At 55.7% G+C, this 26,893-nt stretch overlaps 1 protein-coding gene and 1 long non-coding RNA gene across 6 annotated transcripts; one reads left to right on the top strand and one right to left on the bottom strand.

The window, feature by feature from the left end:
• Positions 1-80: 80 nt before the first annotated feature.
• Aspg (asparaginase) lies at positions 81-21,100 on the bottom strand. Of its 5 annotated transcripts, none has more exons than XM_021178890.3 (15): positions 20,783-21,100; positions 15,352-15,460; positions 14,561-14,672; positions 13,124-13,249; positions 11,978-12,061; positions 11,101-11,227; positions 7,605-7,717; positions 6,606-6,788; positions 6,387-6,500; positions 5,795-5,908; positions 4,597-4,692; positions 4,181-4,344; positions 2,736-2,822; positions 1,186-1,285; positions 81-938 (listed from the first exon to the last, which is right to left on the bottom strand). In XM_021178890.3, the coding sequence occupies exons 1-15, from the start codon at positions 20,862-20,864 to the stop codon at positions 855-857; spliced, it is 1,695 nt and encodes a 564-aa protein (XP_021034549.1). In that variant the 5' UTR covers positions 20,865-21,100; the 3' UTR covers positions 81-854. The 5 variants fall into 5 exon arrangements, with proteins under 5 accessions (XP_021034549.1, XP_021034551.1, XP_021034552.1 ...); XM_021178892.3 differs by having other exon boundaries at positions 11,163-11,227; positions 14,589-14,672; positions 20,783-20,950; XM_021178893.3 differs by lacking the exon at positions 20,783-21,100 and adding an exon at positions 20,160-20,718.
• On the top strand, positions 17,888-20,182 carry LOC115032785 (uncharacterized). The gene is made up of 3 exons (XR_003838414.2): positions 17,888-18,026; positions 18,125-18,214; positions 19,631-20,182. It is a non-coding gene; the product is annotated as an uncharacterized LOC115032785 (long non-coding RNA).
• Positions 21,101-26,893: the final 5,793 nt, after the last annotated feature.

Genomic DNA, 26,893 nt, shown 5'->3' with positions numbered 1-26,893 from the left:
GCTCTCTGTCCCACAGCCTGAGGCCTACTCCCCGCATACCGACACAGTCACAGCCCACAGACCCATCCAGGCCAAGGAGCAGCTGTCCCGACAACTTTATTGACATTCTTCTCAACAAAGACCTTCAGATTGTCGTGCCGAAAGGCTGGGAAGCAGCTGAGCAGAAGACAGCTCAATTTAGGGAGGATAACTCCCCTCTGAGTCAGCTCCTGGAACTCGTGGCTGGAGGAGATAGCAAGGCCAGGACAGAGCTGGTTTCTGAAACTCTTCAAGGTCTCACCAAATACAATGACGCTAACATAGTAGCCAATCAGCTGGAACGTGCCTGCCTGAGGTCCTAACATAGTAGCCGATTGGCTGGCACATGCCTGAGGTCCCTTAGCAGTAAGGAACAGTTTCTGCTGTAGCAGGATGGCAGGTTTGGGGCCAAGGAGCACTTCCTAGAAACATGGCTTGCTGAGGACGTACAGAGGTGGGGCTCACCCCTTCAGGGGGCGCTGTGTATGGAGTCCAGGCAGTCTCTGGAGTTTGGGGCTCGCCCACCCAGTCTCAAAACCCCAGAGCAGTGGGGATGGAGGTCAGCTGGGAGCAGGCCTAGGCCTTTCCAGTCACTCAGCTCAAGACTGGATAGGGTGAAGGTCTGAGATGGGCTTCTCCTATGTGAAGCCTCAGCAGCCTCTGTCTCCTTCAAAAGACTATTTACTCTAGGGGTCCCCAAGAAAGGCTCCGGATGACACGTCTCCCATATCCTCTTCCTCCAGCTGCCTCTAAAATTGGCTCTGGGATATCAGGTGCCAGGATCCAGTTGCAAACCAGTGAGAGTTCACTGAGGAGCTAGCAGCCCAGCCCAGGTCCTAGTGGGGCTGGGGCTGGGCACAGACACTGTCCTTAAAGCTCTGTAGCAGGGCCACCACATCTGCATTTCCAGCTGCTTCAGCCTGCAGGGGAGAGAGATCTGTGGAGACTGCCTGGACTACAGCACCCAGAAACCCCAAAGCCCTACTGACCCCTATGGACACCCCACCCTCACCCTGGGGACTGGTTGGATACAGCCTCGTGGAGTGGGATAATCCTAAGGGAAGTTATTTCTCTAGGAGGAGTGGGCAGCTCCTGGTCCAGGATTTGGGAGGGCAGCGGAGGACCTCCAGGAGATCCGGAGAAGGCACACAGGAGGTAGGCACTTACTACTTGCAGGGCACAGTGTCCATCATAGTCTGGCTGTCCCATGTCAGCCCCAGCCTGCCACCATGCCCGCAGGCCTTCGCTGTCTGCCCTTGATGCCAGCCTGGGAGTTGGGGGAGGGGGCAATGGAGAGAAGCTGTCAGAACCTGCTGGGTCCCTCACCTGCCTACCTTCTGAATGTGCCTCTCCCTGTGCCCTAGGTACCCTTACAAAGACAGCCCTAAACAGCTGATCCAGCAGCACCCAGCCCTGGGGCAGGAGGCTAAACTGTGGGCGGGCGGCCTGGAGTCTGGTTTCACCTATGGGGTGTGACTATGACTCAGGTCAAGGGCACGAGCGCTCAGGAGCATGCTCGAGCGCGCGCGCGTGCGCGCGCGCGTGCGCGCGCGCACACACACACACACACACACACACACACACACACGTGCACCTGGGAGTATGCACACACCCACCCCCTGCCAGTTTCATATTTCACCACACAGACTCTGTGACGTGTCTGGCCTGTCTCAAGGCAGAAGGAAGTAACGACAGCCAGTGGCTACCGAAGGGAACTGGGTAGCTGAAGGGTCCAAGTCAAGCCTGGACCCTGGCAGGCTGCAGGGGCATTCTGGTTGGGGAAGAAGCATGGGGGTCACTTTCCCTGTAGAGGAAGTTTGGAGTGGACAACCTTGAACAATGTCTTCATTCTTCTAAAGTCTGTATTTCTACTCTTAAAGCCAGGCCCCACCCTGGGTAAACTGAGGCTAGAAGAGCCCCAAGTGGCCTGAGACTCCTTCCTGCTCAGGAAGACATAGTCCCTGGTGTGGCCCTGTATAATTTCTGGGGTGGATCATGCTGGAAGCACCTGCAGCCAGTTCACTGACACTGGTTCCCTGTACCTCAGTCCAGCTAGCAGCTCACGTTAGCCCAGCCTCTGTAAAGCAGAGTCCCTGGGGATGGCTGACTCTAGGCTCAGCTTCCTGGGACCTGCATGCTGCCTCACTTTCATCAGAGCCAATAGGTCTGCCACCCCCCCGGGGGGGGACAGTCCTGAACCAAGCTACTCCAGGAGACCCTTCAAAGCCAGCCTCCATTCTCTTGTTCCCTCCCACCCTCACCCCATCGCCTCTGCAAGCCACCCTTATCCCTCCATCTTGGGAGGAAGTCAGCAAACAGCACTTTTCCCCTGGGATACTGCAGACCAGTGTGGGGGCTGAGGTTGAGGTCTATAGACTGAGGACATCCCAACAGGTCAGTCTGAAGTCTCATAAGTCTCCAGTACCCAGGATGAACACCGCATGACAGCACCCAACCCCAGCTGTCGCGGCCCAGATCTGCTTTTCTCTCTCCCTATTTTTACTTCCCCTACCCCTCCATGCCTACCAAGCCCACAGCACATGCCCACCCACCCCTGCTGATTGTTCTGTTGGGCACTCCTGTAACAGGTGTGAGGGAGATGCTTCTGTCAGGCAGGCAGTGTGTGCCACCTGGGTGTGGGCTCCCCCTCCTCAGCCCCACCCGGTAGCCCTGACCCTCCCGGCACCTCCCTTACACACAGCCGCTCAGACCATCACCTGCACAGCTCTGTCCCAACGTCCTCCAGCTCCTGGGGAGACAGGCGAGCCCCAGCGGCTCTCAGCAGCCCAATGACGCTCTGGTGCCTGTCATGCAAGAGTGTCAGTGTGGCCTGGACCCCGCCAGCCTCACTCAGTTCTCAGGGGGTGGGGGGTGGGGGCAGAACTGGGGCGAGGGCAGGAAGTGCCCACTCAGACACCCACAGCCTAGTCCCAGACAAGGACTGTCCCCTGACTCTTTGCCCAGACTAGGGTGACATCTCATCTTTTATGGCCTCCATTCAGCCCACAGCTCTTTGTGCAAACTGCACACCCCAGGAGGCCTCCCTCCTCAGCTGGGAGCAGCATCCCAGATACATTCAGCCAGTCAGTCCCACTGTGTCACATCCCTGAAGTGACCTCTCTCTGCTCAGACCCAGGATAGGCCCTGGGGAAACCAAGTCAGTTGTGCCCCAACTCCACCCTTGGGGAAACGTGAACAGTGGGGGTCCAGCAAGGCAGGAGCTATTTCCTGAGGGGATCTAGCTAAGCCACACCTGGAGGGGGAACTGCCTGCTGGGGCAGGGGTGTCAGCAGGGCCAAGGTAGAGCCTCCCAGACCTGTTCTGAAAAGAGGGCTCTGCCTCAGCATCCCCAACCCAGGGTGGGGGTGTCACGGGGAGGGACCAGGACTGGACACTACCATCTGATATCCCTGGGCAACTCAAGCACCCCACTCCCTAACAGCCCAGGGTCTGTGGGCTGTGCGCTGCTGTGAGAAGCCCAGGATAAACTACTCTAGTAGAGATGCCTCTGCCAGGCTGGTCTGGGCCGCCGCCATGCTCCATGTACTGGCAGTAGAGGTCACAGAAGGAAGTACCTAACTCTGATGACATAATCTCTGCACCCAATGCTGCTCTTAGCTCCAGGATGGGGACACCAGCTGGACCCCACCTTGTGGCCTTAGCCTTCCTGCATGAGACGGGAGAGGCTTGAGGGCACCCTGGGTCCTGTCTCCTTTCCCTCACAGGATGTTGGGCAATGCCCGAACACCCACACTCTCTTAGCATGTCCAGGGCAGAGCCTGGCAGGCAGGACTGGAGAGGACAGGTTGAAGTGGCTACCTTTCCACATGGGGTGAGGAGGGCCAGTTGGGGACCCTCCACCCAGGTCACCTATGCCTGTCACAGCCCCTCTGCCAGCTTTTTTTTCTGCCAGATCTTGGGACACACGGATGACTGGAGGTCACCAGGAACTCCTCATACTTTGTCAGCGGTATTCTTCTTTCTGAGACACTGCCAGTGTCTTCTGAGGCCACCTCCTCCATGTAGCCCTTCCAGATTGCCCCATGGAAATATGCCTCCGTCACCGACCCTGTTTGTGTTCCACCTGATCTTTGTCCCCATCAGACAAGCGTCTGCCGTGCAGCTGCCCACATGCCCACGGCAGCACCTGGGCCCCTGGTACCTGCCCCTCACGGCCAGCAGTAGTGGGCTCTGGCCATCCTCATTACGGGCATCCACATCCGCACCCCTCTGCAGCAGCATGGCGACCACCGCGGCATGGCCCCTCCGTGCAGCCACATGCAGTGGGGTTTGACCACTATAGTCCTTCAGGTTTAGGTCTCTGTCCTAGGATGACACAAGGGCACAAGGCCTCAAAACAGGGCTAGGACAGGTCAGGTGAACCACCTAGAGGACTGGGAAGGATGAGCGTTCACAGGTCCACCCCCACGCCATCTTCCAGCAAGGCCCTGGGGCTAGGATGCAGAGGCCCATTGCCCAGTGTGGCTTAGGAGCATTAGTGAGAACACCTGGGGAGGGTGTTCTGCCTGTGTGAGCAGCGTCCTACCCACTAGCTTGGTCCCTCAGTGGGGAACTCACCAGCTCCACAAAGGCCTGCAGGGTGTCCAGGTCACCAGCGTGAGCTGCAGCCAGGGCCAGGCCGGGCAGAAGAACATCCTTCATGGTATCAGCCTCCTGACAAAAAGGCAATGGTGACATGGGCCACTACCATGATTTGAGGCACTGAGTCTTCACAGGATAAGAACAGACAGAGCCGGCAGGACCTTGTCTATGTGAACCCATCTCCCCACAGGAGGAAGGTACCCAAATCACCTCACTGGAGGGCTCTGGCAGGAGTCCCCATGCCCACCCGCCCCCACAGCCTAGAAGCAGAGACTAGGCTACCACCTGTTTCCCTCTATCTGCTATCTATGCCACTGACCCCCAAGATCTGTTCCATTTTCTGTCTCCCTCTGCTGCAGACAGAAATAGTCACGGGTCATTCCTTGGGAGAGCATGGGAAATGGTGCAGGGTCCCCCCCTCCCCACCACACATCAGAAAGGCATCAATGCACAGTATTCCTGGAAGGGCTACCATCCCACTGCCCAGTCACCCGGGGTCCTCCAAGGCCCCAGAAAGTCTTCAAAGTGCCACTTTGTCCAGCGTCCATGCTGGCCCTAATCACAGCTTCAGGCCAGCAGGGCCCTAGAGGGACGAGGAACCTCATCACACAGTCACCCTAATGACGGGCCACGCCCACAGGCAGCAAGGAGTCATTAGCCACCTGGCTCATAAGGTAACTCTGCAGGAGCCACTTGCTGGGCTCCTGGGTCCTCTGCTTCCTCACCCCTGCTAGGGTCTGCGCACTCAAGCACTGAGGGCAGAGGGAAGCTCGGGGGTTAGACCACATTCCAAGGTGCAGGTGTGTAGCCTGGAACCCTTAGCTCAGAGTCCTGAAGAGACCCCAGTCAGCCCTGACTCTTCAGCACCAGGACAGACAGCAGGACAGACAGCATCCCACCTTGCTTAAGCTCACCCCAGTCTGAGGTCCAAGCCAGCAGGATGTGTCCTGACCACAGCAGCCCCTGCTTGGCGGCTCCATCTTTTCTATCTCCACACAACAGACAGGTCCCTTTCCTGACTCTGCCTTGAAATCCCTCTAAGTCCTCACCATGCACCCCAGAGCTTCTTCCTGGTCCCCTCCTAGGCCAGAATGACAGTACAGGAGATGGATGGTAGGTTCTGCCATCCCCCGAGTGTGTTCACCCTGCCACTCCCACACAATGCAGCTGGTACCTGGCTGCCATTCATACTGAGAAGCCATGCCACCCTGCAGCCCAGCATGCCATCCTGCAGCAAGACATCTGTTGCAGGCAGCGTCATCTCCCCACGAAGATCCTTGGCCAGCAGCTAGAACAAAAGGATATGGAGGCTTAGCCACCACCGGACCGGGTAGTCCAGACTATTTGGAATGACCTGGATCCCAGGTCAGGGAGTTGGGCCTCATGGAGGTCTGGTATTCCACCTCTGTGACACCCTGCAAGGGCTTAGTGTGACCCACAATGCCCACAGAAGGCTAATACTGCCCTCCCTCCCTAAAAACTCTGGGTTTCCTAAGACTTCAGCCAGGGCTTGGCAGCCTACAGGCCTGGTGCGCTCTGTAGGAAGTGGGAGGCAGGGCAGGGTGTCAGGAGCAGTGGGGGAGGGATACTGAACTGGTGCCCAGAATCCAAGACTCCCCAGAGAAGGCTAGGGTGTGGCCTGGATGAACTGGGTCAGCACTGGCCCTATCTTCCCTTCCACTTCCAGAACACAGACACTCCTCCTGGCCCTCTCAGCAGGTATTCATGTGCTCGCGGGAGTGCTCGAGTCCCAAGGGTACACCCACCTTCTTCCTGTCATTCAGGCTCAGCCCTGGCTGGCCCAGCACATAGGACAGTTTGGCCAGGGCGGCCTCTGATGTCATGTCGAAGCCTGAGACTATGCCAGCTCCTGCCATGGCCTGTAGAGGAACCAGGAAAGGAAGCTGGCCCTGGGACCACCGCAGCAAAGGGGAAGTGGATTCCAGATACCCTCCCTTTGTCCCAGGCCCACTTTCCACCCCTACCATGCCAGATGCATAGTCCGAAGTCACAGCCCCCTGAAGGCAATGGGTACAGTTGACAATGATCAGGCCTTGTTCGGCTGCTACCCGAAGCTCCTGTAGTAGGTCTGGCTTGGTGGGCCCATTCCCAGAGCCGAAGGTCTCCATGACCACGCCTTTCAGTGGGGGCTGGAGGAAGGTCCGGACCTGGGCAGGGAACACAGATTTGGGAGGGTTTTCACTGAAAAGACCAACGGGGCTTATCCTATAAGCTTCCCAACTATCTGACTTCCCTCTCATGGTAACCAGGGTCTCTCTGACTGTGGGGCAAGCTGAGCCTCAATAATTCCCCCTACCCCTCCAGTGTTAGCCTGGAGAACCAGGGCTCCTGACACTGAAGACCCTCAGAATGGGCCCTGCCCAGACTCCTCCAGGCAGGACAACTACATTCAAGGACAGAGGAGAGTTTTGTGTTCTATCAGCTGTAACGGGTAAAGGAGGCACCACAGACATCACAGGAAGAGCCAGTTCAGAGGGCTGAAGACAGGAAGAAAAAGAGGGCCAACAAGCACAAGAAAAGGCAGAGAGAGATGCAGCGGTGGGTGGGGTGGGAGGAGTACAAACAGGCCAGCCTGTGCTACATTCTAAGACCTGGCCAGAAAGAAAGCAGGAACAGTAGAAAGCAGAGTCCCGGGGGACACTCCCAGCCAGCCTCAGAGTGGCATCCTAAGGGTAGCACCAGGTGACCGCACACATCCCCACGTGTCCACAAGCCCACACCCAGCCCAGGTGCTCAGCCTCCCACCTTCAATCAATCAAGACTTCGTCCCGGGAAGAGCGGAGCTCAACTAAGAAGGCAAGGCTGCCCAAACGGGTAAAGCCATCGCTCTGTGCAGACCTTGGCCTGACCAAGGCCACCAGGGTGCAGGGAAGACAGACCACAGTTTCAGGGAGCCCTGGAGGCATGAGGGCACGGGAGCCGTGGAGGGCACTGTAGGACAGAAGGCTCTAAGGTTTCCCTACCAGGGAGGCGGGAATCCCAGGGTAGAGGCGCAATAGGCCCACGTCAGGCTCCATGCTACTGTGGACCACCAGATGGCTCTTCCCGCAGGCCTTCCGTACCAGCTCACGGTTGACTGAGGACAGAGAAAGGTCTCCATGGGTGAAAGCTCCAGCTGAGGCCCCAGCCCTCCTCCAGTTTGTCTTTCTTGCCCACCCTCTTGTTCATCCTCTTTCAGGAATCAGTCCTGGTCTCCCTCAGGCAGGCGCCTCAGTTCATAGCAATCTCATGGCCTGGGGGTGTGTAGGGAGTGACGTGAGGAGAAAGGTCAGTGGCCAAGCCAAGCGGTGGTGACACAGGTGGGGATGAAATCTATGGGGCTGAGGGTTGGGGATGGCGGCTAACAGGGATGGGAAGGAAGACTCCCAGTCAAGCCTGACTAAGCTGAAGAAAAAGTGTGTGGGGTGGGGACCGCATGCCAGGCAAAGGGACTGGCGTATGCAAAGGTCGGATGGAGCAGCAGTCTGCTAGTCCCAGAGGAAGTCCAGTGGCTCCCTCTGATCAGACAGTCTGGCTTGTTGCCCTCTTGCTGAATACCAGGGACCCTCTCTGCCCACCGGCCAATTAGCTGATCTTCTCAAGCCATGCCTTTAAAGAAAGCAAGCCTCCATCTCTTTACCCCACAATTCAGGGGGCTTACTAGGGCCCATCACCCCTCCCATCCCGGTGCTGAGTAATGGCAGAATCCCGGGCCTAAACAGGGAAGGGAGGGGTAGGAATTTGGGGTCAGCACCCCTCAAACAGAGCCAAGCCAGGGAACCTTCCAAAGGAACAATTGTCCACAGGGTTAAAGGCCACTGTGAGGTCATACACTGGCACCCAGGCCACACTGGCAGGAACAGGCATGGCAAGTTATCACTTGAACTTCATGAATCCTGAGTACCCAGAAGCCCCCAGGCCAACAGAGGTGGGATGTTGGTGGCTTCCCTGTAATAGACTGCAACAGGGGATCCTCTAGTCCAGCCTAGGAAAACTGAGTTCTGGAGAGGGGATGGTAGCCTTGAGGTGCCATGCACGGAGCCAGGACAAGACCACAGCTCCAGGACCTCCTCCAAGACTGCCCACCCTTGCTGTCATCCTGACCTTATGCTACCTGAGGGGGTCATGAACTCAGGAGGTCTACAGACAGAGCAGCCACATGTGATAATCAACCTGACAGTATTCTGGACACACACTGAAGGGTGAGGGGTGGGGGTGGGGCAAGAGAGGGAGCAGAACCCTCAACTGCACACCCTACTGGCTACAGCATCCATCAGCTGATACAATGGCAATGTGAGGGGTCCTTTAATTTAAGGACCTGCATCTCAGCTGGGCAGACTGATAAGGCTGGGTGGCGGGGGCTACTGCCATCAGAAGAGTTATGGCAGGGGAAGGGGGGGGGTGCTGTGCACAGAGACAAAGGACCACCCCATGGCCAGCCACTCTCCTGATGAGCCAGGGAGTCTCTCCTTGGGATCTTTAAGTCCTCCCCACAGGGGCTCTGGGGACATAAAGGAGAAGGCAGCAGTGACTAAGCTAGGCTGTCACCTCAATCCTTTAACAGCCCCTGCTGTGTTCCAGGCTGAGAGATGAATCTAACCTGGTAGTCTAGTCTGCTCTTAGCCTTAGGGTCTGAGGTGGCCCTGCTGGTTCTGGAGGTAGGTGGCTCCTAAGTACAGAGCAGGGCACATGCCTGTGTGTCAAAGGTATGGCGTAAGACCCCAAGCTAGTGGACAAGATCAAGGGGTGCCTTTGCAGCAGGGTGGCTCCCTCCCTCAGTTTCTCTGCTCTGGTGGCCTGGGAGGCTTCTCTGCAGAGCAAAAGATGGGAACTAGGAGTGAGAAGGGGAGATGGCACAGGGGAGGTACACAGGAATGAGCAGAGCCAGCAAGGCCTAGCTGCCCCCAGGCATGGTGTCCCTGCACCAGTGCAGAGCAGACTGAGCAGTGTGGTCTATCACCTTCCAGTCTGTCACCAAGGATGGTCCCTGGACCCCTCACCTCCCAGAGGGTAAATGAAGAGTCAGTGGCAGCCCTCAGGAGGCCCACATCATGTGGTATCAGGGTTCTGTCCTATGGCTTGCTGGCAGGAGGCAGGCGCAGGAGCCCCACGTCCCTCCTCCCCAGGCCCAGGTAGCCACACCCTGAGCAGAACCCCAGATTTCTCCACACAAGAACCGGCTGGGCAGCCTGCCGATAGCAAGAAGGCGAGGTGCAGGTTCCCACACACCCACACAGCAGGATGGTGGATCAGGATATTGGGCTGGGACTGGGGGTGAGCCTCAGTTCTGGGCTAGGGAAGCTATACTGGGCTAGGCTGGGCTGGGCTAGGCTTGCAGGCCAGGTGTCCCCGTGTGGCAGAGTCTTTTAGAATCAGGGTGAAGGCCTCTCTGCCCACAGGAGAATCTCCAATCCTGAGCCCAAATAAGGAATGACTCAGGCTTAGAAAGCTGAGCTGCAGAGCAGGGTCCACATCTACTGCCCCACCCCACCCCACCCTGGGCCACTAGTGTCACCACCCAGCATGAGCTAATAGCTAGACCACTATAAGCCACCATCTAATGCAGGCTCTTCCAAGGAGGACCCCAATAACAAGTGGACCTCTGCCACTCCAGGGACCCTAGTGTTCAGGCTTGAGGTTTTTCCCTGGCTAGAGGGTATGGGGAAGGGAAGGCTTTGAGGAAGTAGCCCTGTCCTCTCTGGAGGTTCTCCTGAGCCTGGAACAGCTTCTGCTGCCTAGGAAGTGTATCAAGAACCTGCAGGTCCCAGCAATGCCGTGTCCCACCCACAGGACTTGCTGTGCCCAGGCAGACGCACAGTGTGGGTGAGGGCTGCCTCCACCCTCCCAGAGAGATGGGACGCTGCCAATCATCCCGTCAGACGAGAAGAGTTGCTTTGGCTTTAGGCTAGCAGCCTGACCTGAGCATGCACATGGAAGTCCAGTCCTACGAGGTGCAAGACCCCTAATGGAATTCCAAAGACAACAGGTCAGGGACCAGAGCCTGGGCCTGCATCTCAGTTATAGGCAGGCCCGGGGCTGTGTTCAAGAACCTGGGACCAGTGGGCAGTAGGGCCACTTACCCTAGGATGAGATGCTGTTCGAGTCTCCCCTGAACCTGGTTAGGACAGGCCAGGGAAGGACCAGGAGTCACTTGCTCTGAGTTGAGAGAGACAGAGGCCCTTAGGAGAATAGAGACCCAAGATGGGAAACTGGGGGCCAATAGAGACCGGCATCGGAGGCCACTCTGCACTTAGAGTGTCTAATCCCTTATGGAAGCTCCAGGACCAGGGCCCTCTGGGATGCCTAAGAGCCATGTTACACTACAGAAGAACCAATTTATACAGAGAGGAACTTTTTAGCTGAGGGTTATGGGAGCCAGACCCCCAAGCTCTGAGCTTATGCACACCATGCAAGTCTCCCACCTCCACCCAGACCCCAGGACTCCCCTACCCCCTTCACTGTGCTCTCAGATCCCCTTACTCGTTACATCCGCGCCCACAGTGGCTAGAGGGGGCAGGTTAGGGGAGCAGAAGGCGGCAAACCTCCGAGCGTCCACCTTGGTTGTCCGGTTGCCCCGGAAGAGCTGATTCTGGAAGAACAGGCAGACCTGTGGAGGGCAAGACAGCAAGCAGCTCAAGCGAGCGCCCATGACATCCTCCATCACTCCCCAGCCCAGCAGCATCCACATACCAAACCTTGACAGTCACCTTCCCAGGTCACCTTCCTGCCAATACCACCAAGTAAAGACCCAAGTCCCCTGGGAGCCTGGGAGCCTGGCATTGAGCACACAAATGACTGCAGGAGGTGCAGGCTGGCTGCTTGGCCAGCACCTCTCCACTGGTGCGTGTACTACTGGTACAAGAAGCCAGGGGCTCCCGAGACTCTTCTAAAGTGAACGGGGTTGGGGGGCTACCCTTGAGCTGCCTGCTCCTCTCTCATAATTCCCAACCGTGACTCGCCAATCTCCAGGGAACAGCTAAAGACAAGGTGACTCCCAGCCTGGCCTGTGAGGGACAGGCCGATGTCGTCTTCCTGTTCTGCCAGGTGAGACAAGGAGCCCATGAGGTAGGACACAATGCACTCCAAGCCTAAGGTGGACACAGTCCGTTTTCATGGACTATGCGTATGTACATAACACAGTGTAGAATATCTACAACGGAAAACCTGGCTGCTGGCAGGGGTGCCAGGGTGGAGGGGGGTGGGGCTTTCCTTCCTCGGCTTTGTCACAGTTGTGATATTTGGGAGGATAGGGACAGATGCTCCAACCTCCTGTGGGTCCCATGTGTGCCATGACCACATCTCTGGCATTCACTCCCCCACCCTCCACCCAGGCCACGCACGCAGCCAGGCCAGATACCTCAGGGATGACGTATTGGCCAGCCATGAGCAGAGCCCCCAGCAGGTTCTCACGGCCGTCACTCCACAGTGCATGGATAGGTACCTGGAGAAAGGGCAGAGAGGTGGCTGAGGCCTGGGAGTCAGGACATACCCAGATCCCCATTCTAGGCAAACCTCAGGTCCAGCAGGATGGCTTGGGCTGGGGAGTAGGGTCTGGAGGTACTTAGTCTACTCCCAAGGCTGCCAACCATTGACATTCTTTCTGACCAAGTCTGCACTGGCCTGTCCATCTGGCTGCCACAGAAGTAACCAGTAGACACTCAGGTCCAGTTTTGGCCCCCAGCCCACAAAGCTGCCAAATCCCTCACTATACTCCAAGAGTTATGGGGCAGACAGGGGGCCCAGGGTGGGAAGTTCTTCCTGAGGCCTGCAGAGCAGGCTGGCTTGTCTCTCCATTGCCTAGGTATACCACAGACAGTGTCTGGAGTGGCTGAGCAGTGCCTAAGAGGACACAAGTGCTCGGGACTGCTGTGGGGTATGGAATGGAGAGGCCAAGGTCTGTAAGATGGTCCGGCTGGAGGATGCTCAGCTGGGAGCGCACAGTACAGCATCCCCAGAGGGAGGCTCCTCCTAGGGTGCGTGAGCTTGGGAGGACCTATGGTTGGGGCGAAGGTGTCCTAGGTTAGGGCCAGGGGAGGGGATGTCATATGTAAGGGTTGCTAGGGATAGCACCAGAAAGAAGAGGAACAAGACGGGGTGTGGGGGAGTCTCCTGAGGAACTGCTCAACGTGCAGCCACCATGATGAGTCTTGCGTGGTGGCACTGAGCAGCAGACATGAAGCCCAGTAGAAAGAAGAGGGACAAAAGCCCTGCATGGTAGAGCTGGAAGGGGGCTAGGCTCTGAGTACTCCAGAGACCTTAATGGAAAAGACCTCCAGGAGCCTGTGAGTCCCTCGCTTCAAGAATTGGTAGCTCATCCAGGCAGTTCAGCAGAGTGCAGTGGCCAGGCAGGGCCACCAGCTAATGTGTCTACACACTCTAGCCAGCAGTATACAGCAGGGATGGTGCCAGGAAAAGCGGATGAGCAGGAAGCCCAGGGCTAGCCCAGGGCTGGCCATGGCCTGACTCTGAGGCCCCTGGAGGTCTCTGACTCTGAGGACGTTACCTGGGCACCTGTGAGGACGACCGGTTTCTGCAGGTTTTCCAGCATGAAAGAGAGCACTGAGGCAGCAAAGGCCATGGTGTCTGTGCCATGGATGACAACAAAGCCCTGGTACTGTGCGTAGTGTCTCTGTTGGAAGGAATGAGCTCAGGACAGGCCAGGTCTCTCCACCTCAGCCCTTTTCCCAGGAACATGGCAGCAGGCAGGAGTCTCCTCACAGGCCATGAGAAAGAGGAAAAGCCTGGGATGCCGGTAGGGGGGCTGGTGTGGCAATCTTTCATCCCCCACAACCTCACAGGCCCTCTCTGGAGTCTCTGCCTGGAATCCCACTCTGTAGCTTGCTTCAAAGAACGAGAGGGTGTGAGCCCCAAGGACTCTAGCTCCCCAGATTTTCAGCTGGCGCCTCCCAGGAGCAAACTGTCCATGGTGGACACTCTCTAACCATCACTTCCTGGTGGCATGCTGGCCAGAGGTGTGGCTGCCAAGACAATAGTTCTGAGGGCTAAGAGGCTCCATGCTCCGGCGGAACCTCTTGCCCATTGAAAGACCAGAGGAGCTAGGCAGTCTCATGGAGCAGTGTGCCCTCTGCTGGCCATATGCGGTACAGCTGCTTCGCTTCCCAGCTTTGAAGAGCACCAGGCAGTCGGGTCAGTGCCCAGTAAACCTTCGTGAAATTGAGGTGTAGCTTACCCTGCTTCATGACAGAGCAGTACCAACTGGACCTAGCCTGGAGACTCTGTCAGTCAGTGAAGAAGACTGCCCTGGGAAACGTGGAGCCCATTTTACCCTACTCAGGACAGCTGGGGCTCCTTAAGGGAGACAAGCAAGCATAGCTACGACTGCCCCTGAGAGCTAGGTCTAGGATCATGGAGAGGAGAAAAGCTGAAGGAAGGGTTAGCTCCAGGGTAAAGCAGCTGCCCTCGATGCTACAACTACCCGTGCCAGACACTGTGATGGAGGGTTTGGTGCTAAATCCAGAGAGGCAACTCTAAGGTTGAGATTGGGGGGGCACGGGGGTCAGGTCCACAAAGCTACTCAGCCCCCACATATCCCACCACAGCACTAACTGGAACAAGTGAACTGTATGAGCAACCAGCCTCTGCTCTATGACAGAAAAGGGATCAGACTGTGCAGTGCGTGGCCCAGGACCCAGCCCTTTCCCGCTGCTTGTTAACAGCCACGCAGGTTACTTACTACTACCACGTCTCAGACGGACACAAACTCTATCAGGAGCCCATAGTTACTCACTTGCCCAGTGTTCTGCAGGAGGCCTGCCATGCCCTCCAGTCCCGCCCACATTTAGCCCCTCCCACACCATAACCTCCCCCAGCCTACCCACTTCCAGCCCAACCCAGCTTTCTGCCCCCATCCACATCCCATAGCCCCGCCCATGGCCCTTCCAATTCCACACTCTGCCCGGCCCACACTCCCACCCTCTACCTCTATGGTTTGGGCAATCTGAACCCACTCAGTGATGGTCATGTCACTGGAGTCGAAGAGTGGCTGGCACTCCAGCACCGTGTAGATGATCCTCTGGTCAGGACTGGCCGGGCTGCAGGAGGCAGAACCTGTCTCCCATTCTGCCTTTCTCCTGATCCAAAGCCCCACCTCCACGGCAGTCTCCAACTAGGATGTGGGGCGGGGCTGTGGCATCCTGGGAGGGGCTGGGGCATCCTTGGACGGGCTGGGGTGTGGGCTGGGCTGCTGCATTCTGGGAGGGGCTGTGGCATCCTGGGATGTGGGGTGTGGAAGGGGCTGTGCCTGGCAGGGGCTCAGTGTGGAAGGGGGCTGTGTGATTATTGTAAATAGGTTCCCCCTCATTAGCCTCAACTCACATCATGACTACAAGCCCAGCCCCCCTTCCACCTGAAGTTCCAGGGACAGACTGCAACTCCAAGAGGTAAGTAAACAGGCTGACCTTAAGCAGTGTCCCTACCCCTAGCTCAGGGAGAGGTCAAGCCCAGCTCATGTGCAGCAGAAATCTACCTCACTCGGCTATGAAGGGTATAAGGTAGCTAGGGCAGTAAGCTGAGTCCCAGGCTCACCAGAGGTCACAGGTCCACCTCTGGTAGAAGCCCAAGGCCAAAGCCCATGAACTCAAGGTGTCAGAGATGCCTCACATGGAGGGCCCAGGACACCAGAGGCTGTGTCCTCAGGACCTGCCCACGCTATCAACCCTACGCCAGCCGCACATCATCCCTGCCACAGAGCCTGGAAGAACGTTCACTCACGGCAGCACTAGCGTATCCTCAGGCAGGCTGTGGGCCCGGGCATACTCTTCATCGTGGAACATATGAAGTGTCCTCAGGACGGCAGCCAGGCCTCTTCCAGGTACCAACACTGCAGGCAGAGTCCAAGTGGGGCATGGGCTTCAGATCAAAGCCATAGCAAACGATCGCAGTCAATCACCGGTCCCTCCTCCTAGGTGCCAGGCTCTGGACTAGGTCAGGGGCCAGGCTTCGCTGGACCAGACAAGACTCTCACAGGCTGGAAGGGCCGGGCCACAGCGGTCCCTGAGACCCCAGGTAACTTAGGTAACAGTTTCATCTGGAAGCTTTGGCATCCTTCTCTGGAGCTGACTCCTCAGAGAGTCCTAATCTTAAACCCAGACGATCCCAGAAGCTCCAGCACCAGCATCCGCCCTGTCCCGCCTCTGCTTGTATCAAATATGTCTGTACACCCTGCCAAGAGGGGCAGTGGGGCCGGGTCCTCTCTGGCCTTTGACCCAATGGCTGTATGTGCACTCACAGTCCTACCTCAACCCGTGCATGTGTCCCGTCCACCCCACCCCACCCCACAGAGTATGGACTGTGTACAGCTTCTCCAAGGTCCAGTTCAGGCACCCTGTCCTGTCCCCAAACAAAGGCCAAACACACAAGTGCCCCAACCCACCCTGCAGCATTAGTATCTGAGGCACCTGGATCTCAGGGAACGCTGTGAGCCCTGCTCCCAAGACACCCCAATGGGTCCTACTGTCTGGCAGAGGCTCGCAGAAAACAAGGCTGAAGTTCCAGCCGTTGCTCTATGCTAGCCCTGTGACCTTGGGCAGATTGGGTAACCTCCTGAGACACAGTCACTGTACCAATCCCTGTGTGAGGGCCTCCCCACATGCCTGGGCCCTGAGCACAGCAGTAAAGGCATGTGAGATCTCAGGAGGAGGCCCTGGTGGCGTGTCAGCCGTGGGTGTCACTTGTCACAGCACAACCTCTGCTGGCTGGACCCTTTTCTGTTGCTGCATGATCATCACCAAGACACTAGTCCTTCAACAGCCTGGTCATTTCTCAGCACTGGACGGGCACGCTGTGCCTGCTACTGGGGAATCTGCAGCCAAGCCCTGACTATGGGAATCACTCTCACCTGCTGCAGGCTGAGGGACTTTTATCCACTGGACTCATTCCTAGCTATCATCCTATGCCCCGCCCCCTCTTCAATACCAAGCCCCCTCTGCCCCTTCTCTGGTCATAACTGCAGAATCCCTTTGCCTGGAGGCCCTGTGCTTACTGTGGGGACCAATTCTGTGGGGAACAATTCTGGGGACCATGGAGAGGAGCCCCACCTCTGGCCTAGCAGACTTTCCATCCCCACTCCACACCATGCCTGAACCAAGCTGCCAGGTAAGTCACCCCAGAAGGTGCAGATGGTGCTGAGGGGCACCAAGGTGAGGGAGGGCCCAGCCTTCAGCATCCCCTAAGCAGCCTGCAGACCTGTGGGCCCCAGAGAAGTACCAGCCTCAACCTAGTCTGATGCCTGCCTCAGCCTGACACCAGTAGCCATGGAAGCATCCAGCCTACCTCCTTCCCAAGGGTGCTCTTGGCGACATCCTATTTCTGCGATTGACTAGAAGGACATTTGAGCACTCCAGCCAGCCCCAGGTCCCCTGCCGGCCCTTCCTCTTGTAGTAACATCTCTCCCATCTTCCCTCCTCAGCTGCTACTCCGCGGCTGCTTGCCAGCCTCTCACTGTTGCGGCTAGCTCTCATTCCTGAGAACACCGGCACAAGTAAAACACAGATCAGATGTGCTTCTATGCCCCACCCCCCAGATGCAGGTCAGGAGCCTGCAGAATCTGGAGCTCACAAAGCTGTTCCCCACCACACCACTGCCACGCCCCCAGCTTCACTAAGTACCCCCTAATCTCCAACACACCTCTGGCCTGGCATGGAGTCCCTAAAACTTCTCGGGGTGCAATTTGTGGTCACTGTCACTTATGGAAATGTTTTATGGACTGGGCTCAGAAAACAGATGGACCCTGTATGTTTAGTCAGCTCCATGGGCCTCCAGAGACACCCTAGGTGTGACCAGGACATCAGCCTGCCTGCCTCCACGTGCAGGAGCTGCCCAAGGTACCCAGCATCCTTGTCTAAGAACCTGCGGCATTTGCCTTCTGTGACAAAATTTTTGCAGGTGTGATTGTGTAAAGCACGCCGGGGAGGAAGAGGAGATGCTGGGTTTTCACCCGTGCATCCTTGTAAGAAAAGGCAGGCAGGGGAGTGACACACATCGGAGACCATTTGGCAATGCAGCTCACAGAACAGAGGTGCTGTCTCCTCATAGACAGGAGGAATGTGGCCTCAAACCAGGACCCTGGCAGTCACCAGGAAGACCGCTCAGCTGTTAAGGCCTGGAGACTTTAAACTTTGCCTCCAGAAAGAGGGGCGGGCCCTGAGGCTTTCAATGCTGAGTGGCTGCCAACCCCAGGACACTGAGACCTCCACTCTCCTGTGAGTTCCCTTGACAGCAGATGGCACTAGATACTCCAGGGGCGGTTCACCTCCAGGGAAGGGGAAGTGGAGGTGAGAGACCTGTGGACATGTTTGCCTGAGGCAAAGGTCTTCTGTCTACAGCTGGACTATTAACTCTGACCATGGGCAGTGGCGCCTGAGGATATCATCGGCTGGACTGAGGGGGTACAGACATTGGGAGCCCCATCTTGAAGGGGGGCACCTGATAAGCATTAAAACTAGCCAGGAGAAATCTGAACTCTCCTATGCTTTCTTTCTGGAAGGAAACTACAAACTTATTACCATATGACAAGATTCGAGAAAAGAAAAAATGTCACAGAAACAGCCAAGGAAGACAGGATCTGAGCCGCCAGGTAAGACCATTTTTCTGGATTCCATTTAAATTAGAATTTTCTGTGATTTCTTTCAGTGTTCTAATACTGGCCTTCATTCCCAATTCTGATTTTATAAGCTGCATCCTTTTCCCGTGGAGGGTATCCCCAAAGCATGTGACCCTGGGATGCTGAGCCCCCCCCCCAACCTGGCCTCCTGCTGGCCTGCACTATGGTCACAGTGGACATCAACCCATCTGACTAGACTCTAGGGCTGGCGCCAACTGTGGCCACTGGGCAGGAACAGCTTTGACTACTCCGGGCAGAAGCTTAGCTCCCCTGTGGTGGTTGCACCAAATGGCTCCCAAGGGCAGCATGCAAGAGGTACCCTAGTTAACACAGGAAGCCCTTGGGTGACCAGGTGTCACTGAAACAAGCCTAGGACCAGGCTTGGGGTCACTGGACACATGTTTTTTGATTTGTGACATTTCCATAGAGCCCTGAAAGGGGAGGTGGAGAGGTGAGGCATACGGTCACCTCTGCCCTCTCCTGCCTTGGCAGGACTCCCCACCCAGTGTTGGGCACTGTTTACCAGAAGGTACACGAGCTGTTACAACAGCGACAATATAAACAGCTTCTCTGTAGCGGAAGCCACCACTCCCACTCACAAGGGGCCAGGACCCACATAAAGTGGGGCCAAGCTGGTTAATCATTCACTCCAGTGGGGCCATCCAGGAAAGGCAGGGCCTGCAGCCCACAGTTCAGCAACCCCATAGCAGGGCACACAGGGCTGCGATGTTGCCTGAGCCCCAGTTTGCCTTGCTTTGGGTTCTGCCTCATTTCCAGAAATGAAAATTTCCCTTTATAGAAAGTTAAGGTGCCCATTCCTATCTGTCTATCTGAAGCACCAGTGGCTTCAGCCACACATGAGGCAGGCCCAAGGCTCTAAGACCTAGCACTGACTGCCCATTCATGTGTGTAGATCCCCCTCGAGGCCATCAAAAGCCGCATCTCTTTTCTAGTTCTCCCTTGTTCCCAGAGGACTAAGCCCAAGGCTCCCAAAAGTTGCTCTAAAGAATGACAGTGGTGGCAGACACCCTTGATCCCAGCACTTGGGAGGCAGAGGCAGGCAGATTTCTGAGTTTGAGGCCAGCCTGGTCTACAGAGTGAATTCCAGGACAGCCAGGGCTACACAGAGAAACCCTGTCTCAGGAAAAAAAAAAAAAAAAAAAGTGGAAAGGGTCAGAAGCTGCAGGCCGTTGGGGTCCCATGAGGGCCTGGGATGGGTTTCTGGTTTCTGGATAAGCTGGTCTGGGGAGCAGAGCCCTCAGCTTAGAACCATACTGTCCTGGGGTCTGAAGCCTGCTGCCATTTTGATCTCCTTGGGTGGCGTTCTGCCACTCTGAGGAAGGAGTTTCTAAACCAGGCAGATGACTGCTGGCCTCCATCTCTTCCCAGGGCTTGCATATCCCAGGGGAGGTTCCTAAGGGGCCTAGAAGACCTTCACCCAGCTGAAAACCCACACCCTACCGACCTGGGCCTTCAAAGGATTCATTGCACTTTCCTGACCCATCGTGTTTCTTCCACTGTAGCACAGACGGGGACATCCAAGGGGTATGGGGCACAGTGTCACCACAGGTGGGACTGTGCGCAGAGTCCACTGGTCCCTTAGCTTGGGCCACACCAGTTAGGTTCAACAGGACTGAAGTCACCCATGTGTCAAGCCAAGAGGGGAAGAGTCAAGCAAGGTGGGACAAGGTCCCGGTGCATAGGGCCAGTCCCTGTTCTAGGCAGTTCTGAAGCCTCTTCTCTAAGCTGTGTGCTGGGTTCCTCTCTCCTTCCCTCACACTGCATGTCCTGGTCTGGCCACACTTCTTCCTCAGCCCACCAGCCACTCCTTCCAGGAGCCTGTGTTCTCAAAGGAGCCCTCAGAGAGTGGCCCCACTACAACCCAACAGCATACAAGGTGCCCACTGCAGTAACTGACCAGCTAGCGTTCAGCTTCTTAATGGGTGCCGTTGCTTTGTCATCGCTCCAGTGAAGGCTAAGCAAATTGGCCATGACCTCACCTGCTAGTGGGGTGTCCGGGGGAGGGGAGGAGTGGGGGCATTCACCAGGGTGTCTCGACCAGAGGCAGCAGAATGTATCAGAGGACAGACTTCCAAGCCCCTGACCCTGGTGCCCAAGCTCCTTGAGCAACCAGCTTGGCCCTCAGCTTAGGAAAACAAAAAGTTCTCTGCAGGGAGAGAGCAGGCAAGCAGCTCTGCCTGAGGCAGCGTTAGTCCCTCAGAGGAAGCTAGCTCACCCTAAGGGCTTTCATAGGCTAGAGGGTGTGGAATGTTCCAGCATCCTTCCCAGCGCCCCAGGCACAGAACAGAGCAGCCTTCCATGGTCCCTCCTCTCCCCATGTGTCTCATGGCTTCAGGGATAGATAACTTCAGGTCAGGAAAATTTACCCTGCTCCTCACCCTTTTTAGGGCCCGGGCTCCCAGCCACCAGAGCTCCCAGAGGAGGAAGGGTCCTGTCTCCCCTTTCAAGAGACAGCCCCAGAGTTCCCAGTGGCCCAGCCCTGAGGTTATTCTGCTTAGGGCGTGGGGGACACAGACTCACCTCCGCCTTCGCTCCGCATGCCGATGGTGCCGCCAGTGTAAATGGCCAGCAGCCGCCGCTCAGGTCCCGTAGCACGCGCCATGGCTGGGACAGCGGACTCCTCAGTGGGGACAGAGCCAAAGGGAAAACAAGACCGGGAAGCGGAGGGGACTGCAGGGTGGGGCTTACTGGAGGTCTGGGGCTTCTCTGGTTGGTGGGAACTGAAGATCCAAGGTAGGCTGGACCTTGGGGTGGAGGAGGAGTCGCCTTCAAAGTAGAGAGCGGGACACTTATAGGGAGTGCGACTCTTGTAAAGGGCAGGAAGGATGTCTGCTAGGGATGGGCTGAGACCATAGAGGGTGGGGCCTCAAAAAGGGGCGGGTTTTCTGGCTTTGCCTTACCTAACTCAGGCCAGGGACCTCCAGAATGCCCAGTCCGGACCACTCTCCGGTGTCGGTCTAGACACTCTCCACAAATTCCTTGAGTCTCTGAGGGTCCGGTCTCACTTGTGATCTAGAGGCACCAGGAGGGCAGGGAAATGCAGGAACAGGGTCCTAAGAGCTAGGAGATCCTGATGCAGAGATAGCACACCTACTGTGTTCCTGAACTTGGAGCAGACCCAGCCCTTCAGAGGGAACTGAACACCATCCCCAGAAATGTCCCCTCCAGACTGCTTTAGGCAAAGGTGGGGCTGTCTCAGAAGGGATGGTGGGCAGCAATCCCCTGCCCTGACTACTTGCTGGGAGCTCAGGCCCAGAGGTTGAGAGTTAAAGATCTCAGTGGCACAAGTTCAGATCCTAATGGAACCTCGTGGGGGGTGGGGGAAGGAATGATGTTTTGTTATGTCTTTAGTTTCTCTGTGTTTTGAACACCCAAATCCAACCCATAATAGCACCCCTGGAGACCCGATTTATCCCCTTGTGCATCTCCTTCAATACTGATCTGTCACCCCAGACAGACCCCACCCTGTTAACACAATTTGACTTACAAACCCAGTATACCAAGTCTGACTAGGAGCAGGCCATCTCTGCTGATATCCCAGCTCAGAAGCTAAAGCCACGAAGGAACCAGGAGGAGTCAGCTGTCAGGTTCTTGTTCAGGGAACTCAGCTCTTGTTCTTCTTGAGTTTGCCCTCCAGAGACAGGATGGCAAGGGGTTAAATGCTATGGTGGGGACAGTAGCGGCTGTAAACAGAACACAAAGAAGGTGATAGTGCTTCCACAGGTGACCAAGGTCTCCATGAAGAGCTGCCATGGTGACAGAGTCAGGGCAGAATGGGACAAACATGCCAGGCAGTAGGAGCAGGTACCCAGGTCTAAGGCTAGAACAACACTGGCTGGTATTTGCCAACTTGACACAAGCTAGTCATTTGGGAAGAGGGAACCTCAGCTGAGAAAAGGCTTCCACACAACTGGTGTGGGAGGGGCCACCCACCGTGGGTAGTACCACTCTTAGGCAGGAGGTCCTGGGGGTCCATAAGAAAGCAGGCTGAGCAAGCCATGAGGAGCAAGCCAGTAAGCAGCACTCCTCCATGGCTTCTGCTTCAGTTCCTGCCTCCAGGATCCTGCCTTGTGGCAGTGTAGGTTGTGGACGCATAAGTCAAAGAAACCCTATCCTCCCAAGTTACCTTTGGGCATGGTGTTTCTCACAGCAATAGCAGCTCTAACTTAAACACATGAACACTCACTGGGTGGGGTCACTGGCTCAGGAGGGAGACCAGGGGACACTCGAGATCCTTACAGTGATCAGCCTGCAGGGTGGATAAGCTGGTTTGTCCTAACCCGACCTCTGCTACCAGATGCAAGGGCGAGTGGAGGACAGGTGGGCATCGGGGAGTGGGGACACTGTGAGTAGGCAGAGGACCATGGTGTCGAGAGGGAGGTGAGCAGCGAGCCTGTCGGGAATGTGTGTCGTGCTGAAGCTTGGCGTGGGAGGCAAACACTAGCTCTTCTTGTCAACTGTTTTCCACACTGTGACAAGAAAGTAAAGAACATCAACTTACAAGGAAGAAGGGAGATCAGCCAGCATGGTGGTGCACACTTGCAACCCCAGCGCTCAGAAAGCTGAGGAAGGAAGGCCAAGCCAGGCTACATAAATGGGACCCTGTCTCAACAAAACCAAACTGACATGTGTATCTCTACACTGGGGATGGGGAGCAGAGGCAGGCTGGTCTCTTGTGAGTCCAAGGCCAGCCTGTTATGTAGAGGAATTTTAATCCAGCAAGGCTGCTCTGGCAAAGGAATCATATCCAAAGACCTTCTAGGTCTGTGTGATTTGGCTAGTTTACTGACACGCCTTTAATCTCAGGAGACAGGGGCAAGTAGATCTCTGAGTTCAAGGCCGACCTGGTTGGTATAGAGCAAGTTTTAAGTAAAGAAAAGCTTAAGTCCTGACATGGTGGTAGACACCTTTAATCCCAGCACTCAGGAGACAGGCATGCGGATCTCTGAGCTCTAGGCAGTTCTGTTCAGTCAGTTGAGTGCAGAGCAGTGGAGTTGAGTTCCTGAGTCCACGCAGCTCAGGGCAGGTCAGCAGAGGCAGTTGAAGCCAGAGAATAAGAAGGAGCCAAATTAGAACGAATTTCCAGAGTTAGTTTGAGGCCAAGCAGAGCAATTCATCGAGAAGCTCAGAGAAGCCAGTTTGAATCAATCAGCTGGGAGAGGAGTTTGAGCCAGAACAGCTGAGTCAAGCAGCCAGCCAGAGTTCAGAAAGAACTAGACAGGGTGAACATTTTCATCAGTAATGCTCTGAGATGATTTATATCGGGCAAATAAAAGAGACTTCTACACTGTTGTACGTATAGAGTGAGTTTGGAGACAGCCCGAGGGAGCTATAGAGAACTGGGTGGGACGGCTTAGAGAGAAAGACATTTGCCTTAAGAGCCTGATGCCCTGAGTGTGGTCACTGAAACCATATCGAAGTAAAAGCAGATGTGGTGGCCCCAACATCTCTGCACTGAGACTGGAGATGGAGGCAGAAGAGTCATCCAGAAGCTAGAAGGCAAGTTATACCCAAGCGTGCAGCGTGGCAGAAACAAGAGAGGCCCTGAGCGGAAGCAGGAGCCAAACCCCGAAAGCTGTGCTTTGACCTCCACACTGCGGTGCACGTGAGTGTGCACACAGCCTCAGTCCTCCACACTCCTGCTGCAGTGCATGTGAGCAGGCACACACAGCCTCATAATAATAAATGAGAGATGAATCAAAAGTTTTCATGAAGCCGGGCACACACCTTTAATCCCAGCACTCGGGAGGCAGAGGCAGGGGGATTTCTGAGTTCGAGGCCAGCCTGGTCTACAAAGTGAGTTCCAGGACAGCCAAGGCTACACAGAAAAACCCTGTCTCAAAAAACCAAAAATTTTAATGAGCCAGGCATAGTGATGCCTTTAACTCCAGAAACATGGGAGGCAGGGGCAGACAGATCTTTGAGTTCAAAGCGAGCCTAGTCTACAGAGTGAGTTCCAGAACAGCCAGAACTACACACTAAGACCCTGTCTCAAACAAAACAAACCAACCCAATAATGAAAGAAAAGCACAGGAGGAGATGTTTACGCTGACTCGTGGTTTCAGAAGTTTGGTCTGTGGTTGACTAGGGCTCTCTTGTTTTCTGCCTGTGTCAAGGCAGAACATCATGGTGTAAATGCCTGATAGGAGACATAAATAAAGACATACAAGGGGTCAGGGACCCAAAATTGCTCTCAAGGACTCACCCATAATGATTTAAGACCCTCACACTGGGCTCTACCCACTAAAGATTCCCCTAACCTCCCAGTAGTTCCACAGGTAAGAGCTAAGCTGTCAACACAGCTTTGGGGAGACACTACAAGTCCAAACTTTGTAGCTCCCAGCAGATGATGGTCACAGGGAAAAGCTGTCACCCCAGCTTTGAACAGAAGACGGCTTCCCTAGAATGGCCAGGCTCACTGTGAGAGGGCAAGCCAGGTCCCAGGAACACAGCTGGACTTCCATCAGTGAAACAGGGGCAGAAGACCTGTCCCCAACTGGATTCTTGTCCCACCCTTCTCCAGGAATGCCGTGGACAGATAGGGATTTCAAATAGGAGGTTACTGTCAGTTGGGATAAACCCTAAGGGGGTCAAACAGATTGCTATACTGGGTTAAAGTGAAGTCGGTGTGAGCTCCTGGTAACTGTGGATGCTGAGAGCTGATACAACCCCCGAGAAGTATGGCAGCTCAAAGTTCTCTAAGGCCCTGGGATGCCAAACAGGACTCATCCATTGCAGAGGAAATCTGCAAGCTCTGGAAAATGTCACACCCAAAGCTCTTGGCAGGCTTCGGGGCACCAACCAGGGCTCAGCCCTTGTGGAACTCATTTGCAGGGCTTGGATCCTTACATCTCTCCCAGACTTTGAGGAGCAGCGGATCACTAGGTGGTCTCTGAGTGCAGAGGCTGAACCTGCCCCTGGAGTGAACTCCTGTCCACAGCTGAAGCATAGAGTCACATCCAAGGACAAGGCAGGAAAGAGTCCCTATCTGCAGCCACTGCCCAAGTCTTGGAAGCTGGCTCCAGGCAGAAGCCTCGGGCTCCAGGCAGAAGCCTCTGGCACCAGGGTCCTCTTTCCAGTGAGTCCTGCAGGCACTTCAGTTGTTCCCTCTTCTCCATGGAATTCTAACGCATCCTGCAGACTGAAGCTCAAACTTCCAGGGCACCATTTGGTGCCAGGTGAACAGAGCTGGGTCCACCTGACTTACTAAATATCCATACACAAGCAGAGTCCACCAAAAGTTGCTACAAGTTCACAATCAGGTCTCGGCTGGAGCTTAACTTGTAAGACTGTTTTGCTCAGGAGGCGCTGCAGGCCCCCTCCACTGCCCTACTTTGTCCAGCCAGCAGTTCTGTGTTTGTTTTGAGGTTGCTTCTGCACTGTCAGTCATTGGCAGTCCCACTTCAGAGCTACAGCTGTCAGGAGACTCCCAGAATGCTTTGTACTGGGATCCCTACCTACTCCAGCTGTGGCAGATGCAGGGCAGACTACTGTCCACAGGGTGTCACTCCACCTTAAGTCTAGGGAACCTCACAGCTGCATCACACAGATGAAGATTCCATGAGGCAGAGAACTATATAACACGCTAGTGTTCTTCCACAGCTGTTGGTGGAAGGAAGCCCTGGGAACGGCCCTTGCTAAGCACATAGCAGGTTCTCCAAGCTGGGGCTGTCTCTCTTGCCTTCCATCGTGATAGATTCTATGGCGATAGCCTGGGGCCAGGGATGCTGTAAATTCTGTAGGAATGCCGCTCCATCCATCCCTGGGATGGTGCTGAAGCAGACACTGTCCTAATGGGAAGGCAAGAAACAGAGGCACACAAACTGCCTGGAACCATGGATACAACACAGGCAGGGACGCATGGCCCAATTCCCAGTGGCTGACTGGGGAATGGGCAGGAAGGGCCACAAGTACAAAGGAAGATGGAGCCACCTGTGCAGGAATGGTGTGTGTGTGTGTGTGTGTGTGTAGGAGGAGGAGGAGGAGGAGGAAGGCCTTCACGATCTAAACCCCTGTAACATCGGTACTCTGAAATGTCACATATTGGCAGTATACAGCCACTGAGTCAGGTGGGCAGTGTTGGGTTCCAGCTTCCTCTGAAGGTCAGTGTCTTCTGTGAGGCATTGTCTCTTCAACAGTCCCAGAGAAAGCAGCAGCTGGGGCCTCTGCCCCTGCATTTCCCCCCCCCCCGCACCCCCTCCCGCCCCCCCGCACCCCCCCCCCCCCCGCATCATCCCATCTTCAAATTCCTGCTACTGCTGCAGCAGCAGCCAAAAGTCTGGGAGCCACAGGGGTGTCACAGAGCCCACCAGCCACTCAGCAAAGCAGAGAAGCCTCTAGTGGCGCCTACAGAAGACATTCTCATGGGAATACAAACCCCAACCTTAGCCCCCTACAGAGATGCTAGGAACAGCTTACAGACCCAAGAGAAAAGACTGAAGTTACAAAGTTTCCGGAAGGAAACAAAGAGGGGCTTGTTTGTGGCCTGTCTCCCAGTGAGTCAACGCCAGGCAATAGCTACAAAAATTCAGACCTAAGAAAACAAACCGTGAAAAACACTTCTCAGTAAAAAGAAAAAAAAAAAAAAAAAAAAAAAAAAAAAAAAAAAAAAGCCGAGAAGCCTGGGCTACG

Source organism: Mus caroli, unplaced genomic scaffold (assembly GCF_978045245.1).
Source record: "Mus caroli unplaced genomic scaffold, Mus_caroli_1 scaffold_14, whole genome shotgun sequence".
Taxonomy (NCBI): Eukaryota; Metazoa; Chordata; class Mammalia; order Rodentia; family Muridae; genus Mus; species Mus caroli.
This window is presented reverse-complemented; position numbering and strand designations above follow the sequence as displayed.